The 19,527-nt window shown below is 44.3% G+C and overlaps 1 protein-coding gene across 1 annotated transcript in view; it reads right to left on the bottom strand.

Annotated features, from left to right (window-relative positions):
* cdk6 (cyclin dependent kinase 6) overlaps window positions 1–19,527 on the bottom strand; it is a 31,437-nt gene that overhangs the window by 4,291 nt on the left and 7,619 nt on the right. Inside the window, exons 4-5 of the mRNA XM_079288661.1 lie at window positions 17,711–17,878; window positions 6,051–6,160 (exon numbers count right to left, since the gene is read on the bottom strand). Of these exons, the coding sequence (XP_079144787.1) occupies window positions 6,051–6,160; window positions 17,711–17,878 (278 nt within the window). The remainder of the gene's footprint in view (window positions 1–6,050; window positions 6,161–17,710; window positions 17,879–19,527) is intronic.

The raw sequence follows: 19,527 nt of genomic DNA on the forward strand, positions 1-19,527 counted from the left end.
GTGTACAGCATTGATTATGTTCTTATTGAGCCCCAATGCTCACTATCCCACGGTATATACTGCAGACAAACAGCTCTGAGATAAAAGCTGTTGGCTCAAGGCAACGATGGAATGTTTGACTCCGATGTGAGCGTTTGAAGTAGCCACACACTAGCAGCTCCATCTCATGTAGCCAGGGCTGTGAAGCAGTGTTGGTAGTACCACTGAAAACAGGAGGGGAGGGATGAAAGGAGGGAGGAGAGCGGCAGCAGGGCTGCTGGTGGTTCCTGCGGCTTTGGGCCGTCTTTGGATGCCCGTGGGCGGCCATGCCTGCCCTGGCACCCGCACAAATTCCAGTAGTCACCGTCAACACAAGCCTGCCGGCCGCTCCATTGTACAAAATAAGTCGATTTATCCCTCATGTGCGTCTGCTTTTGCTCTCTCTGTGTGAGAGAAAGTGTGTAGGAAAGTTGGAGGGAGAGGCGCGTGACAAACTTTTTTTTGTTGGATTATTCCAACAGAAAGATGTATGGGAACGAGACCTGAAGTTCCTCTAAAAAGGAAATGAGAATGTGTCGCTCTCAAGGAGAAGACTTACTTTCTAAATCCGTTACTCCCAAAAATGACTGTATGAAATGCAGTGGACTCCGAGACGCTTTCTTTCCGTTATATTGTCCTCGTTTTAAATGATTCATCACCAGCAGATGTCAATGTAATACAGGGTATTGTCCCATAGTTGTGTATGCAGTCTGTATCCAGGCACAAAGAGAGTTTACGTGCACCCCACTTCACTGAAGTCAACAGAACGACTGGCCACCATGTGCTCCCTGTGTTTTCCCACTTGCAGGAAGCTTTGCATAGCTCAACACCCACACTTTCCTACAGACTCAGACACTGGGAAGTTCGTCACACAGGGCTATTTTGCACATGTTTGTTTCAGTTATTCACAACTGGCATCCTGAACTAATGGATGTCTCAGTGTTGCTCGTCTCTTGAACCGTTGCTTTAAACATCGAACTGAAAGAGGAACACACCACATAGGTTATTCGGGGTAAAGCACTGCGCTGAGGTTTGAAAGCCATTCAAGATCAAACCAAACCAGTTTGGACTGTTGCAAAAGAAAAAGAAGAAAAAAGAAATCACCGACAGCAAAGTCATCATGCCAGAACAAGTAGGGCTGATAATTCCAAGAGGTCCATTTTTAAACCTGGAGTGGTTTGTTGGAGGGGGATGACTGGATTCACATAGAGCTGACCACTGGCATGCACACACAGTCAACAGTCAAGTGCATATGCACACACTCAAGTAGGTCCACACATGCACTCTGGGCATTGCACGTGCACATACGTAGCTGTGCACAAAGGCACACTGGGGCGACAGTGAAAGGAGGACAGAGACTGGGTTGGGAGACAGGCAGCTGAGTCACGCTTCCTTTAGTGCCAGCACAGCTCTGTCCCACATTCACCGAAACAACCTCTGGAATGTGTGTGTGCATGTTTGCACGTGAGAGGGTCAATCTGACTGGGTGGGAAACGGCGGGAGAGACACAAGAGTGTGTGCTGGAGTGCGTTTTAGCCCGTGTCAGTGCAATTTGCTTGGAATTGCAAGTGTGTCCGTCAAAAGTTTGGACGTCCTGTATGTGTGGGGCATGCGTTTGTCTCTTTGAGGATTCATCAATTGAGTTCCAAACTGTGAGAACGTCCACACGGATGTGGGGCCTCTCCCAGACCATTAACACAACACGTTCAACCGTTTCGATTGGAGGAATGTCAACAAGCAGGCGCTCTCTCCCCCCCCATTCACTCGAACTATGACTCACCCCGACACTATCCCAGCCATGCAGATGCAGACTTGTATGATATTTGGTCAAATTCCTCAGAGAACCAGTTCCCAACTCGTCTCAGATAGTCATTTAAGGAGTTTTCTTTTTCTTACAATGGCATGTTTGATAATGGAAGTGGAGAGGGGAGAGGTTGCTGCTTGGGGGGGGAGAAGCTTTGAAGTTTCATGACTCATAAAACAGACATTTTGAAGTTGGATTTGCACTTTTCTGACCTGCAGCATAAGGTAACCGGGTGAACTGGAGTTGTCACGGCTCAGTGGGGCTTCAACCAACACTTATTGCAAAAATAAAAAACGGACCTCAATTTCAAGGTAAAGTCTTTAGATCGCTTGTTTTTTTTCCAGCAAGAGTCCAAAATTAAGAGAGTGTAAAAACGGCAGTGAATTTATGTCGATGGACTGACGGATCAATCGCCTAATTGTGCAGACGATATTTCTTAGCTGATATATTTGTTCATTCCCAGAAAGATAAACATTACATTTAGATACCAATCATTTTTAAAAAGGTAATTAAAAACACCAGTGGAAATGTCTGGTTCGTTGTACCTGAACTGCAAATAAACAGCGTTTTGTCATCCTCTCTTGTTCTGCACTTTCCCTCAACCACGCTTTCTTTCACTGTTTCTCCCAGGTGCCCTTTAATCTCTAACAGGTGGCCTTTTAAAAAGCCACCTTAATCACCTGCAGAGAGGAAGAGAGAGAGAGCGAGAGAGAGCATTTTCTGTTCATTGCCATCAAAGGGCTCTGCCTTGCTTTCCGCCTTAAGGCAAAGTTGGACAGGTGCCAGATTGTGAAAACACACACATATCCACACCAAAGCTTTTTACAGCTTATTGTGTCAGGGTGAAGTAAGAAGTACCTTAACCTGGCCAACACACACACTCACACACACATACACACACACACACACACACACACACAAACACACACCTCACTGCTATCTGATTGTGCCTGGTTTTAAAAAGGAACACTATATCCTCTGCACATTATGCATAATGGCACCGCTAGGATCGCCTATAGCACACATGCACAAGGCGCACTTAAAAAGGTCAGACGCAACAACACTGGAGAGTTTATATTGAAACGTGTTTTTTCCACTGTTGGGTATAAGGCAGTCGTGGTTGACCTGCAAATAGGTAGAATGCACCACGAAATAAAAAAGCCATAAAAAAAATAGACATATATAAATATATATATATATTTTTAGGAATAAAATGTTTTACAAATCAGGCCATGAACGATGTACAAACAACACCCTCTGTGAAAACCTTCAGAATATAGACATGAGTTAAACTCAAACGTTTGGTTTAGGTAAGTACTACTAAAGTGGAGATTTCTGGCCCAAAGAAAAAGGCCTTTAAAAGACGTTTCAGGCAGACAGGAAGCCAAAAGTTGATTTCGTGAAAGTAAACATAGTTTCAAAGATTTTCTTCAAAGAAGTGCCTCAGGACAGTTGATTTCACAGTTTGATGTCATTTTCATGAATATCTGCAGCTTTCAGCACTTCACTGCCCAGAGATGCATTTTCACTTTTTATGCTCTTAAAGAAATGTATTCTAAAATGATATACATTTTGATACCACTACAGGTGAAAAGGGGAAAAAGTCAGGGCTCCTCGGCGTCTGACACCGATGCACAGAGGCACTATTTAGCGTCTAGCGGCCGATTACGATGGGCAGTAAAACTTTACGCAGTAAACTGTGTCTTAGTTCACATGACTCCCTTGTCATTTTTTTTAAATCCAGAATGCTCCCCGACTGCTGCTTTAAAGCACTTTTTGGCAAATATAAGGCTGGTATATCTGGCAAAACAGGTTGATCCCGACATCCCTATTTCTCCTCTTATTTATTTGCCATCTGTCTGTGCACCACATGACTACACAGTCTCTTCACCCTTTGCCACTGGAGCCTTTATATTCCCACTAAGTCACACATGCATGTCGGGGTGTGAGGACGGTTGGGGACGGAAGCATAAATTACAGGCAGGGCTGCTCCTCCTGGCACTCAGCCCTACCTCAGAAAGACCGTTCTTATCTACTCCTACACACACACACCGCTACAGTCTGGCTAGATCCCAGGTCACTGTTGAATACATAACTTCCTTCCATAGACAGGCAGTTGAACCTCTTTTTTTTTTAGAAAAGTAGTCCGTTTTTAGTTTGGCTCTCCAGTGTGTGAAGTTCGTTAGACCACAAACTGACAAATACCTACACCAAGAAGCAGGATCTTGACTTGCATGCTGCAACCCCAGCATCCAGCCTGTCATTTCTGTAATGGTTTGATAAGTCAACCGACATGTGATTGTTCATTGCTCGCAACGCAGCCGACAGGTGCCATTTTGAGAAAACATTGACACGTTTAACAAACACTCAAATAACTGATTCTGTAACGACGACAGCAGGTTTCTGTAGATTATACCTCAAACTAGAACTACCTCCTCACCAACAGGGCATGTTGCAGTTTAAATCCAAGTTCGTCCAGACTCAATGTGTAGTGAAGACTTTGAAGGAATTTAATAAAAGTGTATTTCTTTGGCGAAAACAAAGTATTGACATCTATGATTCCAGTGAATCATTTCCAGTGAGAAACATGCTGTTTTCACACAGTAGTACAGAGGACTGATGGAGAGCTTCATCACATGCAGGCGGCAACCTCCGGTTCTGAAAAGGAAGCCAATGCTGAAGTGTCTCAAACTTGCATTCTTTCTAATGGCCATCAGGGGGCGACTCCTCTGCTTGCAAATAGAAGTCTGATTGTATAGAAGTCTATGAGAAACTGACTCTACTTGTCACTTGATTTATTAGCTCAGTAAACATTGCAAACACGAGTTTATGGTCTCAATCGCTAGTTTCAAGTCTTCATCAATACAGAATAATTTTGTAAATGATGGTCCTATTTAGAGTAAAACAGACAACAAAGCAGGGTATGCTTTAGGGCGTGGCTACCTGGTGATTGACAGGTCACGGCTACAGTGTTGTACAGTCTGGAAGTTGTCCGTGTTTTCATCTTACAACTTCAACCCGTTCAGAGTGTGTTTTCAGTTAATTTAAGTTTATTAAAACATTTATGGTTGCTTAAAAATGTCTTAGTCAGCGTTCTGCTGTACTGGTGTCCCACGAAAACAAGACAACGGCCAAAATGACGACTCAAGGCTTCAAAACCCTCAATCCAAAGAAACAATGGGTGACATCACGGTGACTGCGTCCACGTCTTCATATACCGTCAATGGTCCCATGACAATCACCTGAGGCTCAATATCAGCAAAACCATTGAGCTTGTGGACCACCAGAGGAACAGGAGGCTCTCTGTCCTGGCTGTCATCCAGGGAGAGGAAGGGAAGAGGGTGGCCCCACACTTTTGGACCCCAAAGTACCTTCCAGTATCCATACAAATCTGGACTGGACTCAGGCACAGAGCAGATTGTTCTTCCTGAAGAGCCTCAGATCGTTCAGTGTGTTCTGCAGGCTCCTGATGATCTTCTTTCAGTCTGTAGTAGCCAGTTCTTCGTGGTGGTGTGCTGTGGCGGTCACATCCTAAACTCGCAGCACAGAAGATCTACACATCACTGCAGTTTCAAGGTGGACACCCTCAAGATCAAAGTCAATTCCGTATCCGACCAAATGTGAAACACGGTCACAGTTTTGGTGTTGAATAATGGCCAGGAAAGGGTTTTTGCTTGAGGTATGGTCATACACGTGTTTTGTGAGGTCACAGCGACATTGAGCTTCGAGTCCAAGTGGACGTTTGAGCCAAAGTTGAAGAAATTCCTTCAAGCCGCTGAGATATCGCGTTCACGAGAATGGGACGGACAGACAGCCCGGCGCGGTCTTAGATTCTGGGTTAAAGCTCAAACACAGACAACATCAGCCGCAGATCTGGGACATCTCCGCACACTTCAATACTTCAGCATTCATGCAAACAGTAAAACCACTTCATGGGAAAGAGGAGATGGCAGAAAGCTTTTCGTGATATTCGCTCTGTATGGAGACCTAGACACAAGGATGTGTGTATATGCACAGCCACATGCTCACTTATCATAATCTGTTGTTCCTCAGTAAAGGCCTCCGAAGACTCTTATGATCCATGTGACAGGCTGAACAGTGACACCAGTGATATTGTGGCGAGTAAGACTTGATCTCAGATATATATATATATATATATATATATATATATCGTGATTTTTGGCCTTGTCGCCCAGCCCTATATCACCAAAATTCTCTTTGCTCTCACCTTCTCCTGAACATCTCAGCGAAGATGCAGCCGACACTCCACAGGTCCACTGGTGTGGCGTAACTGGACTGGAGGAGCACCTCTGGGGCTCTGTACCACAGTGTCACCACCTACAACACACAAACATTAAGACGGTTAAACGTACAAAGACACAGACAAAAACAATCACTCCCAATTTTTTTGCGTGTACCTGCCTGCAGCATTGAGTAAATGTCACCATATTGGAGGGGGCCTCACGCTCACATGCACACACACGCAGGGTTAATACTTCTCTGCCCTCATTTTAAGCTTACATAAGACATGAAATCATATCTGGCAGGACACATTTCCCTGCTCCCATTTTGGTGTACTCGCATCACACAATCTTTCCACAGCAATCCACCAGTGACACAAAATACTGTACGTACACGTTCAGTAGTACCCGTTACAATAATAAACGACACAATGTTTTTACTGGATTAAACCTGGCAGATGTCTCGTGTATTTGAAGTGATAACGACCCCCCCCCACCCCACCCGTCTTCCTTCTGTCATGCATCAAGCAACCCTGCACCCACCTGAGGTATTACAGCAGCCATTTTGTGCCACTTCACACCAAGCCTGGTTTCCAAATTTGTCCCTGTAACTCTATTGGGAGCTCCAAGTGTGTGTGTGTGTGTGTGTGTGTGTGTGTAGCCATAGCCTCCAGGAAGGCAGCAGCATTGTTAACAGCTACAGCAAGGAAAGCCTCCAGACAAAACTCAGTGACCCTTAGTAGGAGAGTGGACTGGTTCCAGGTGCTTTCCTAAACTCCAGATTTTTCCAACAGCTTTTGGCTGCAGTTCCTCCCTCAGGCACTGCAGAGTGCTTATCGGGATCTTAGAGTCTGAGGCGAATGTTTGTAAGCAAAACGAGTGCAGTGTCACCTAGATATCTTTATTGCACGCTCTGCGGGAGTACGTGGAAACGATACCCTGAGCTTTTAGATGTTGTCCACAAGCCTGCATGTGTAATACGAGCGCAATGATCCTAAAATGACGTCGACAGCCAAATATGAACTAGTGCTCAAGCGCCCTCTGAGAAATTACTTTGAGTAAGCAGTCAAGTAACATTATGGTTTACAGCCTTTTGGACAAGGATTCCTTCAGTGGGGGAGGTTGATTTTAGGAATACAAGTCCCAGTGATTTACCTCCCCGCACTTCAGTAAGTAGACGTGTTCGTCGCTGCCGAAAAAAAGTTGCGTTTTAGCCACGCTAGCAGCGAGGCTGTGTGGATGGCAATGATTGTCCGTCATATCAGTTACAGATATCTCAAAAACAATTGAAATGATTGTTGTTACAGATGTTCATGCTCCCCAGATGATGAATTAAATTGACTTTGACAATCCCCGAACTTTCTCTGTCGCGTCATCATCATTTTGTCCAATACTTTGGTTTAAGACCAATGTTCGCACGCCAACAGGCTGAACTACAACGCATCTGGTGAACAGCATCGTCACTGTGAGCACATTAGCATGCGGCTGTTAGCATTCAGCTTAAAGTACCAACGTGTGTAAGTGCAGCCTCACAGAGCTGCGAGCGTGGCTGTGGACTCCTAAATCTTGTTAAGTGTATAAAAACAATGACTTTAGTTTGATTGCAGGGGAATACTTCAGAACCCACCCATAACACGTCAATAATAATAATTCCGTTACAAAGGGGCATTATTCATAATTGCAGCTTGAACGGAAGTTTACGTCATCTGAGGCAAACTCTGAAACTGCCAAAACTGAGCTGGAATTCTTAAACAAGGCAGTCAACAGAGACCGATAAGAGGAATAAAGAGTTTGGTCACATTTTTTTTCTTCTTAACTGAATGACACTATTAATAGAGCCGGGGCAGCATTTTGCAGATGTGTGATACTTTCTCGTCTCCTGCTTCGCTGGAAATAGGGAGGAAGTTGAGGCTAGTTGGCTGAGATGCGTCGGCTGAGCCACGTGACCAGAAATGAGACACATACCGAGAATAAACTGATTGACCGGTACGGTCATTGAAGATTTTAAAAACAGTGAAACATGAATGAAAGTAGCAGAGCTGCCCATATAGGCAGGCAACAAAAGGTCACCGATGGTTTTTTTTTTTCAACGTAGGAAAATTCAAGGCTGCATGGCTTTCACTTTTATAGGAATTGCTTCTAACTTGCTATGCGTTTAGGTTCTCTGAAAGTGTGCAGCTGCAGGCTCAAATCTATGTGACTTCTGTCTGCTGCATGGAGTTAGCAGGCCTGCAGAAGCAAAAGTCAGGGCTGGTTTGAAGACAGAGCCTTCTAGGAAGAACCACAGAGCTACAGCTCGGGGTATAGCCGCAGAGTTACTCGAAAACCTGGCCACAACTGCAGATTAAGGCCTGCATGTCACACATTCATGCACTTGCACACACGCGGAGGAATGAATGTTTTAAGCAACACCCTAACAACTTGAACTGTAGGAAATAGTTTTTGTAGCAGTGCATCTATACATGCATTAAAGCATAAGACAGCCATTATTCGATACTTTTATTTTTTGGCAATGAATATAATGAAAAAAATATCAATGCATTAGTACCGGTACTTATCGCCATACTGTGACTTAAGATGGAAAAAAAGGACCACAAATATAAACTTTCATTATTTAAAGGCCAAGTAACCACCTAAACCAATAGAATCCTTTCCCTTATTTTGTGCATTTGTTGGTGAATATTTTCAGTTTGTTTTAGATCAACACACATTTGTTGTGCTGCAGTTGTTTGTGTCTACAGCACCCATGATTATCATAATGAAGCAACATGTAACCCCGTGTTTAAGCTTTTGGACAACATTGGAGGTCTATGGCAGAGGGGAATATGCTATGTCAGGCTTTGGAAACACAGGTTATTGTTTTAGTATGATCAATAAATGATTGGTGTTGAATAGGATGAAAATACCTCTACTGTTTTACACTGACTTTCTGCACCCATCTTCTCACACTACTTAGATACAAGTGCCAAGCATCAGTGAAATTAGTCACTCTCCGCACCTCAAATGGCTCATCTCAAACCTCCGATTCTGACTTTCAGGACGCTCATTTTCATTTCCAAACAACATTTCCACTGTCAGTCCTGCTTTACACTCAGCAGTCATCACACTTTTCTCGCTCTCTATTAACTGAACTCTCTTTCTCCATCTGTTTCAGTGAGCCCATGAGTCTGTAAAAGTCTCTGAAATGCAGTAAAGTCTATATACAACAGTAGAGCCTGTAATATCCATGAACGCATTTTGAACACACATTTAGACTCTCCATAAAATACTCAACTGTCTCTGTGTTAAGGAAGTCTCAAGTGTGTTATATTTAATATCTCAAAACTAATGCTCTTACAAAGGACTGTGCTCTAAATTGTGGCTGTAACACACAACCCATTAACAGTTTTCATGATTATAACTACACAGACTGCTGTAAAGAGAAACATTCCCCGATTGCAATGTGGTTCTGAGCTTTCTTCTGTCCTTTTCCTTCCTCTTCTTCTTCCGACCACGTTTGCATTCCTTCTTCCTTAGTCTCTTTCTCACCCTTCTCATTCTCTGTTCTGCTTCACATATCCCGTCATTACCCACTCCTGCTCTCCCTCCTCTGTACTGGCTGCATGAAAACAGAGACACACACACACACACTCACACACAGTATGTAGGACAATCAGGCACAAGAGAGTGAGTCAGCCCTTAACTGTGCAATACAGTGTTTTGCTCTTAGGTCAGCTGCTTTGAATTTTCAATCTGTCTCTCTGCCTATCTGACACCCTTCTTTCCTTCCGCATGGTAACAGAAAAAGCCAGAGGAGGTCAGATAAAGCCTAGGGAGGAAAAAAAGAGAGAGAGACACACACAGAGTGTGTGAGCCTGACTCCAGATTAAAAGGACAACATTCTGGGAATTCCTTTCTGCTGAGAGCATCCTCCCCCTCACCACCACCATCCTCCTCCCTCACTGCGGATCCCTGCTCTGCCTCAGGAGGAAATGGCTTCTCCTGCCCCAGAAGACCTCCTGACCTCTTGGGCCGGACCTCCAAACTTGTCTCACTTGCAACATCCGGACCTGCACCACCGGCGGAGTATGACAATGGGCTGCATGCATGTGAGCGCGGGGGCGTTTGGTTTTGAGTTATGTTATGTGCGAGTGCTTGCATGGATTCATGTGCTTCAGTGCCAAGCGTGTGTCTGTGTGTCTGCAAATGTATGCACGTTATCTGTGGCATGTGTTTGATCATTGTGGTTCATTCCAACTTATTTTCATTAAGTGTTGGCCATCTTTCTTGTGGGTAATAAAACACTGGACTGAACTCACCAAGTTAAAAGGTATCTTGTGGAGTGTTTGACCGCTGATTGCTATGAAGCATTGAATTTGCGTGTTGGTCCCCAAGGACGCACATGCATGCTACAGCCAGGGGGCCGTTAGCCTAGCTTAGCATAAATACTGGAAAGAGGGTAAACGGCTAGCCTGGCTCTAACAAACATTAAAACATCCCCCTTGCAGCACTTCTAACGCTTACCAATTAATACATTGAAATAGAATGTGTGTTATTTAATGGAGCTACTGGTATGTGGACTTTTTAAACTTTGAGCTAGGCTAAGCTAATCACCCCCCCTGGCACTAGCTTTATATTCAACACACAGACATGAGAGTGGTATCAAACTTCTTATCCAACTCTTTTATAGTCTGAGAAAAACACTTATTCACTTTCCCTTAAATGGCTGCATTGTTGACAACCTGTTTGTTTTGCCCCATCAGATTTGGTTGTAGTAATGTTGCCGTGTTCCCAGATCTCAGCAATGACTTTGATGAACACAAAAGGTTATAATTTCCCATCGAAATGATGGCCCAAAATACAAAAACAACACCCAGGATGCAATCCCTCCTTAACTCTCACCACCTCTACGTGACATTTTCCTCCGTGTGGACCCCAGAGACGGTCCTTCACGGTGACCCGATGCCATGAGGATGAGGCCAGGGGCTTAAGGCTGCTGGGCCAGAGGCACTGGGGCTGATGGAGCTTGGCCGGGGGCCCGTGTTTACATTCTCTCTCACTGAGGAAGCCCAGGATGAAAGAGCACCACTGCACACACAGACACATACCATCTACTCACATATGCACACCTAACAAACAAGCATTTTGGATGCACCCGAGACCAAATTACAGTTGTAATTGAGTCAATAAGAGCAGGATTGGAAGTTTTAACTTTCAGCAATTACTGAATCAAGTGGAATACACTGTCAGTGCAGTTAAACGCTTCTGGAAATGGCTCGACTGTTTCGCGCTTTAAGTCTTAAGCTCGAATTTGATTAGATTCCTGAAAGCAAACCGTCAAATTAAAGTCTTCCTGCATGAATCCAAGGGAAGAAAATGGACAAGGGCTTAAGAGTGTATAGGCAAGCCACATATGGGAGAGGGAGAGCGGATGTTATAATAATATGAGCAAAACTATGCACTGTGAGAGTACAGTGGAGCTGAGGCTGTAATGTTGTGTCTCCAGAGAGGCCCCATTCGAAGCTCTAGCAGTCAGCCATGTTGTAAACACCATTATTTCACTCCTCCCTCACTTTCCCTCTTTCTTTCTCTTGTACTGCAAAAAGGACAATTTACAGTCCCAACAATACAGCTGCACCAGGCCAAGAGAGGAAGTAAAGAAGAGAAAGAAGATTTTTAAAAAAGGAGACAAAGGGGGGAAATGTAGAGGCTGAGGGAGGGAGAGACAGAGCTACAAGGCTAGAAGGAAAAGTGCAAGAGCAGCACACAAACTGTATACAGTAATGCAGAAAAAAGGGCACTACAACTGTTGCCAAAGTATGCACAGTGTACAGGAATGCTGCATGGGGCCCTCGGCGAGCGAAACAAAGACAGCACAGTCAGGGGCTCTCTCTCCCCAGTGCTACCACATCCGCACATCATTAGCTGGAAAATTCCTGATATATGCCGTCATTTTTTCTCTTTTTTCCCCCTCCTCTTCCTCTTGCCGTTGCTGGTACAGCCAAGGCTTTAATATTCAGATGCCGGTGTGTGCAGGAGTGTGCACATGCACCACACACACACACACACACAGGTCAGTACCCCCTTTTCCCCAACTGGAGCAATGCCAAGAGACCATCAACAATCAATGCAGTGAAGGGCAGAAGAGTGTGTGTGTGTGTGTGTATGTGTGTGTGTGCGTAGGGTGGTCATACCGCTGCTTCCCTAGGGGTACACACAGAAGAAATTAAATAAGAACTGCACTGTGCATGTGAAATGTGTATCTACTATATGTTCCGTGCAAACATTATTAACAATGTAATCGTCTACCTTTGAACATGTGTACGTACAGTATATCCCTCTTCATACGTGTGTGTGAACTGTGTGCGTTTGCCTGTGTCAAATTGGGGCCAGCCCCTTTGCTCCAGCCGGCTGCAGTCAAAGCACAGAGGATGACTTTTCCTTTTTTTTCCCCATGCGGAGCTGTTTGAGGAGATATCTAAACATTCCCAGAGTGCGCTGCACGTGCTCTCCTGCGTGCAGTGCAAGGGTTTTCCCCCTCTCCCTCTCCCTGCTGCTACTCGCCTGCCTTTCTCTTTCTTTCGGTCTGTCTGTCCAGAGCAGAAACAGATTGTCTGGCAAAAGAAGAGATTCACAGACACGACTGTCCACTTGGTCACCACAGAGAAAGTTCATTTCATCAGTGCGTGTTGCTGAACCCTGTTGCAGAGTGAGCTACTGATGCTTGCATGCATGCCAGCAAAGCGTAAAGATTATGGGAGTCTTGAGACCCGCATGTTTGTTCAGCAAAGATGTTTTCTTAAAATCGTCTTAAAACTGTTAAATACATAAAGCTTACGTAATTCATTTTAATCAAGGGCCAAAAGAACTGCCATCAAGAAACATGTGGTTTGCCGACTTAAAGACGGCGCATCTTCATTTTCATCATTATCTTGTTATCACAACTTATAATAATCCACACGTTACCCTAACCCACAGATTTTAACTCATATTCATAGCCAAACATGGGCCCAGAAACAGGAGACATGTTCATAGTGGAAATAAAAACCCAGCGTGAATAGTCTGACTGCTCTTGAAAGCTCTGTATTGTAAAAGCCGGTCTGCCGTTTGAGCGTGGGCAGGAAATCTGGTTTCAATTTGTTTAATGTCGTCTGAGATATGCGTCTAATTCTGGTAAGCATAGTGGGAGGGCTATAAGCAGATGAACTAGGGGGAAGAATTGGGAAAATACCTTTGATCAGGTGACAATTTCACTCCTCTGCAACAACAGAGTTTACAGGAAACTACGACGGTGACTGTACACACCGTGTCACAGGATTCTATTTTTAAAAAGCTAAAAATAATAGTGAAAACAATTGGTTCATTTGAGGGTATAAAAAGGACATTTAGAAGCCATTCCATTGACTGGAAAAGACTGCAAAAGGACCCGACTTGAGGAGTCTAAAATGTCCTTTGGCTTTACTCAATAACAGACTTACTGAAGATAAGCTCAGAGGCAAAAACACATTTTCACCACTGATAAGCTTATCTTGTCATCTCCTGTCACTTACGGCAACCCCTCGGTACATTTTGGTTTTGATCTAGAAAAACACAGGAGTTCGACAACAAGTGCCTACACAATAGTCCGGTGGCATTCCCCTTCAGTTTCCCAAATCCCATTTGACAGGCAACAGCATGCGCATGACATGCATGAGAGTGGAAGCTAATGGGTTTCATAGGACCATCCCGTCGGCCTTTTACTTCGACCGACGCCAATATGTGGCCGGTGAAGACGAAAAGAAAAACCATGCTCAGGTCCGTCCAGCGGACATTAGTGTTTCAGTACGCTTTCATGTGCTTACCTCTGGGTTGATCAAGTTTTATGTGTGCTCAATTCAACAAGTTAATCCAGTTACTGGAAGTTATGTTTTGAAAACATCACCTGACCTAATGTCTTATCCTGTCATTATGTCATTTACAGAGAAGAAGCCGTATGCACAAAGCATCTTCTCTCACCACTAGGAGATGAAGGTAAAAGCTCCTAGCTAATTATGGTTTCATGAATTAAATCATCGACAGTGATTGAATGACACGTTACCAATCTGCGTCAGTGGATTGGGTTCAATGAATAACTCCGACAAACAGCGGAGCTATTCCTAGTTTATCATCGCTTCTGTATTTTTCTAATATGTAATTAGGCGCCCGGTATTAAAATCTGTTTGTGAACCTAGAATAAAAATGGCTACAATGTGACTAAATCGAATGAGCATTTTCTCAAGTGCATAATCAAAATTGTATCTAAAGTAGCTGCCAACATTAATACTGAAGATAACTAACCTTATGATTGTATGTGTATTGATTGTACATATTGTAACATGTAACAAGGTGTAATGCCCGATGACAAAAAACTTGAGTCTTAAAGTTAGGATGCTACTTTTAGCCTCAGGATGTTTTAGGAATGTGTCCCCTGACTTTGTTTGGATGGGTCCAAGTCAGATGATGAAAGATTTCCTTCTAACTTGATATATATAGCAGGGCCTTTAATCACACGTGCCCAAATTTAAACAAATTTTGTTTCGTTAATAAGTCAAGTTTTAACACAGCATTACATGGAATTTCAGTATAACTGCACTCTTGGTCTGTATATTTCTGCTTTTATTCCAACTTCAAACACAAAGTGGTTCTCTCTAAAGTGCTTTGGTAGAAATGGGATCTCAATGAGATGAACAAAAAAAAAAAAAAAAAAAAGCCTCCTCTCCGCTTTTTTCTGGAATGTCAGATTAACCCATCAGCTTTTCCCATCTGCCTGTCACTCAAGATCTCACAATGAGCCCGTAGCCAGACTGGGGTCATTAAAAAACCATCAACAAAGCAACGAATCTCCAGGGACTGCCAGGGGCAGCCTAATCTGGACCCCCGTACCAACCCAATGGGTGGTCTCCCTCCCTCTCTCCCGCTCGCTCTCTTTCAGGGAGGGTGAAATATGTGCAACATGGTAGGTGGGTGATGGCGATGAGGCCATCAGTCACACGCAACCATGCATGTGCAAATGCACCCGGACTCCATCGCGCACGTTTTCATACACACAACATTTTTTTTTTGGTCAATGACATATTTACAACCCAACGTGTTGCGAGGTGAGAAAGCAAATTCATTCTGAAAAGAGAAGTTCAGGCACCACTCATAAATCATCAGCAAAAAAGTACAAGAGGGCTACTTTCTGTTGTTGACACCGGGGAAAAAATAAGAGGAGAAAGGGACTCTTTTTGAGAACTTTATGCAAATGCTCACTTCAGCCATCTTGTCATTCTCGAAGTGCTAAATGAATCATTTTGAAAGTGAGAGAGAAGTGTCTTGTTCGCTTAAGCAACTGCAGTTCTCCAAAGCCCATCTGTCTACCAGTAACGGTAGCATAAGGTGACTAAATAAGCAACTGCTGCTCTGTTGGGCAAAGAGGAAGATCCTCTTAAACGCTGTGGGTATTTGTGTACATGTGCGCTGATTATCTGCTTTTATTAGCAAGAGGAAACACTGAATGGATGAATGGAGATTGTGAGTGTGTGTTGGACTGATGGGGGGGGGGTTCCAGAGACAGGAACATTCATCTAGAACCGAAGATCCTGTGGTCCCTTTACAGCACTACTCCCGAGCGCATGCGTGCACTAACACACACACACACACACACACACACACAATCTCATTTTTGTGGCCCAATCTGTCCAGCCAAGAAAGGAAATGAGCGTGTGAGTGGGTGCACAAACGCTTTTAGTGTCCGTGTGTGTGCGCGAGTAGTTTCGGGGACTTGATATTTGTCGTTTATCTTTAAAGAGGTGAATTCCTGTGTTAAGTATTCAACCCTGGATAGAAAGTGTCCCCGTTTAGTCATAAATGAATTGTTACATCTACATAAAGACAAAACCTCCAGTGAAACCACACACACACACACACACACACACACACACACACACACACACACACACACACACACACACACACACACACACACACACACACACACACACACACACACACACACACACACACACACACACACACACACAGAATATTGTGTAACACTATGTAAATTCTATGGTTAGGCACGTCTTCCTCTTTGATAGTTAACTGTGTATCATCATCAATCGGAATGATAAACTGTAGAAATCAACTGGTGGAAATACTGACTAGTTTTATCAGAATCATAACAATTACAGAGAAATTACAGTTTCGGGCCTGGACTAGTCACACAACACTAAACTTTGAAACTCAACCTGACATTTCGTACACAGACTTTTATCAGTGCTTCTTAAAAGGTGCAAGAGTAACCTTAACTTACAGTATATTTAACACAGCATTTTGTATCAGTGTTAAACACTTTATGTCAGTCCATTGTAATGTCAAGGGCCTTTGCTGAAATTCATCTTTGAAAAGGACCGACAACATGCAAACCCGAATGAACTCGAGGGGTCCAGACCGGTCAGGGTGATGAGCAAAGGCGCTAAAGGCATGGGTGCATATATCCGAGTGAATGTGAGAAAACCTTCCCCCGGTAAATGCAGGTTCATAACAAGGTACTGAGCATCTGTTGTCGGCTACCTTAATCTAAAAAGTCTCATCTCTCCCTCTTCCAAAGACTCCTTTCAGTCTCCCTCTCTATTTTATCTGGTCATCAGAGCCCAGAGCTCAACAGTTGGACATCAAAGTACCGCCAGTGGAAAGGGAGGGGTGTCTGTCTCTCCTCATCTGTCCCATCCCTGTCTGCAACAGCCACAGAGGGATTCGTGAGACGGACCACGGGGGCCCTCGCCTCTCACTTTACACAGAGAAACCCTATCACTTGGCTCAGTGCTGCGGCGCTACCCGCTGATGCTCCGTCAGTGCCCGCTACATCACATTAGACGCTTTTTATCTAACTCCCTGGAGATGAGAGGGTATTTCAAGCCAGTGTGTGTGTGTGCTTTGATGAGAATGACGGCGTGAGCCTGAGCAAGGCAAAAATATAAATGTCAGTTATACAGTATACGTGTATTAAAGAAGAAATGAATTGATAATGGGAGGAGAGAAAAGGAGGACAACAATGGTGAAACGGGTACATAAAGTTTCTTTCCGAGTTGTTGTTATTCTCACTGGTTTATGTTGATATTTCCTTTGTGAGTGTATTTTTGTTCTCTCTTTTTGGTTAATAAGAAAAAGAGTCAAGAGGGAGATGCAAACTATCAAAATCTGGTATATTCCCTTCATAAAAATATCACTGTTCTAATCTATTGATCTGTTGATGGTGGATCGGTTTTATTAAAAGTATTCAGATATTTTGTGGGTAGATTTTGGCTAAATGTAGTGAGTCGCCTCTCTGGAAAGAGGTAGAGTAGTGAAGATGGAATAAGGATGCAGATGTAGTACTCAGTGTTTAGCAAAGTAAACCGGTGCAGAAGAGCCCAACTCTGTTTGCATCAGGGCCTGAACTCCATATGACATCCCACACCAATATATTATGTAATATTCCCCTATCCAAGTCTATTTGTGTCTATGACCCAGTTAAAACATTCTGTGACCCACTTTTGGGTCTCTATTTATCAGGTGTGAAGCTACGGGCCCACGGTGTTTTGGGAGTGTTTATTTTGAGGCTACCCCGATGTAAAGGAACTATTGGACGAACCCTGCCGAGTTCACAGATATGAACAACACAACTCACCACAGAGGTGAGCGCCATCTGGAAGCTGTAGATGCGGGCGAGACCAAAGTCGGCCAGCTTGATCTGTCCTCCGCTGGTGACCAGGATATTCTGGGGCTTCAGGTCACGGTGTACCACGCGGTGCGAGTGCAGGAAGTCCAGCCCCTGGAGCAGCTGGTACATCATATCCTGGAAGACAACAAGGGGAGGGTGGATTTTTGTAAACATGGACAAGGACAGATAATTTATACACATCATATGTGGCTCTGTATGATGAATCTCACCCGATGAATTTGATTTCCCAAATAGTTCAGCCTTAATTGACCTTTCAAAATGTCAAAAGACAGATGGCTTCATGACCCCACGCCTCCACATTTAACATTTGAATTCATTCCTCTGCCAAACCAGGCGACTAAAGGCCGGAATGACAAGACGCTGCAGTGGGAAGTTAAGTACAAAGGCTGAGACATTGTGGTATGGAGGGAGTTAACTAGAGGAGGCATGTGTCTTTTCTTGTCGACTGTGGCAGATGTTTGATAACTGACACACACACACACAAGATATAGAGGCAGAAAGAGGCCCCGTTCTGTACAACCATGGATCTCTGTTTCTCAGCAGCTGTCCTGCTCGAGTTAATTGGCACTCGTCCCCTTTTTATGACCAAAAGCTGACCTTAGAAATGGCCATAGACACTGCATCCATGACACACGAGCAAAAGTAACACGGATGAACTACATCAAAACCAGCTTAGACTTGTTCTTTTCAAACCGAAATACTCTCAAACAGGTCCCGCACCCGTAAACAAATAACAAGTCATTACAAGGGATTGTGGCTCGGTGGTTTTGGCTGAGTTTTAGCTTGGATTGTTGTAAAACAAATGATGTCTCGGGGGAGCTATTTACGATTAATAACAGATGCAAATAAATAAATATGGAGTTTTCGGAGCTAAAAATGTAAGTCCCAATAATTTACTCTGTTAGAAAATCAGAGGAGACAATGTCGACATGTGTTGGATTCTGGACTGTACATCCCCCTCCACACACACACGCCTTCCTTCCTTCCTATACACACACACACACACACACACACACATTAACCCCGACACACACCCCGAAAAGCCTCTGCCAAGACCTCACAAGTGACATGGACCTGAGCCCGCTGCTCTATTCACTGGCCCACCAGCTGGTGAGTGAGTCAAAGGGGTCTGCACACTCAAGCAGAAAACATTAGCAAACGGCGTGGGGCTGGCTGCTGTGCTGGCCACAGAGCAGGAGACAGGACACCCCACACAATGCTGTGGCGATGGGGAGTGATGTGTGTGTGTGTGTGTGTTTAGACACACAAACTGGATGTCCCTCTGGGTCTGTGTTAACATAATATGTGTGTATCTACATTTCCATTTGTGTGTACGCACCTCAGTGTAAGGGTGCCTTAGTGTGTGTGTGTGTGTGTGTGTGTGTGTGTGTGTGTGTGTGTCCTCTGACCAAGGGCAGGCAGGATGCATAAACAGACCTTCCTTTCTACATCTCCATCCAGCCATGACCCAGAGAGGAGGGTAGCAGGCACACAGGGCCATAGGAGAGAGGCAGGCAGTTGGTTATTTTGTGTGTGTGTGTGTGTGTGTGTGTAGGGGGGCTGACACAATAGCATGCCCCCCCCCCCCCAAATCAGTTCCTCTCCGCTTTAAATAGCCATTTCACCGTGCTTCCTTTCAGCAGCATTTCCTAGTAAACACTAATTATCTCAGAAGTGTGACTCTTGGACAAACACACAAACAATCTTGGCCCCCTTGGCCCGAGTGCCACAGTCTCTGCTGTATCAATTAACCTCGCAACTGA

Source organism: Melanostigma gelatinosum (assembly GCF_949748355.1).
Source record: "Melanostigma gelatinosum genome assembly, chromosome: 17".
NCBI lineage: Eukaryota > Metazoa > Chordata > Actinopteri > Perciformes > Zoarcidae > Melanostigma > Melanostigma gelatinosum.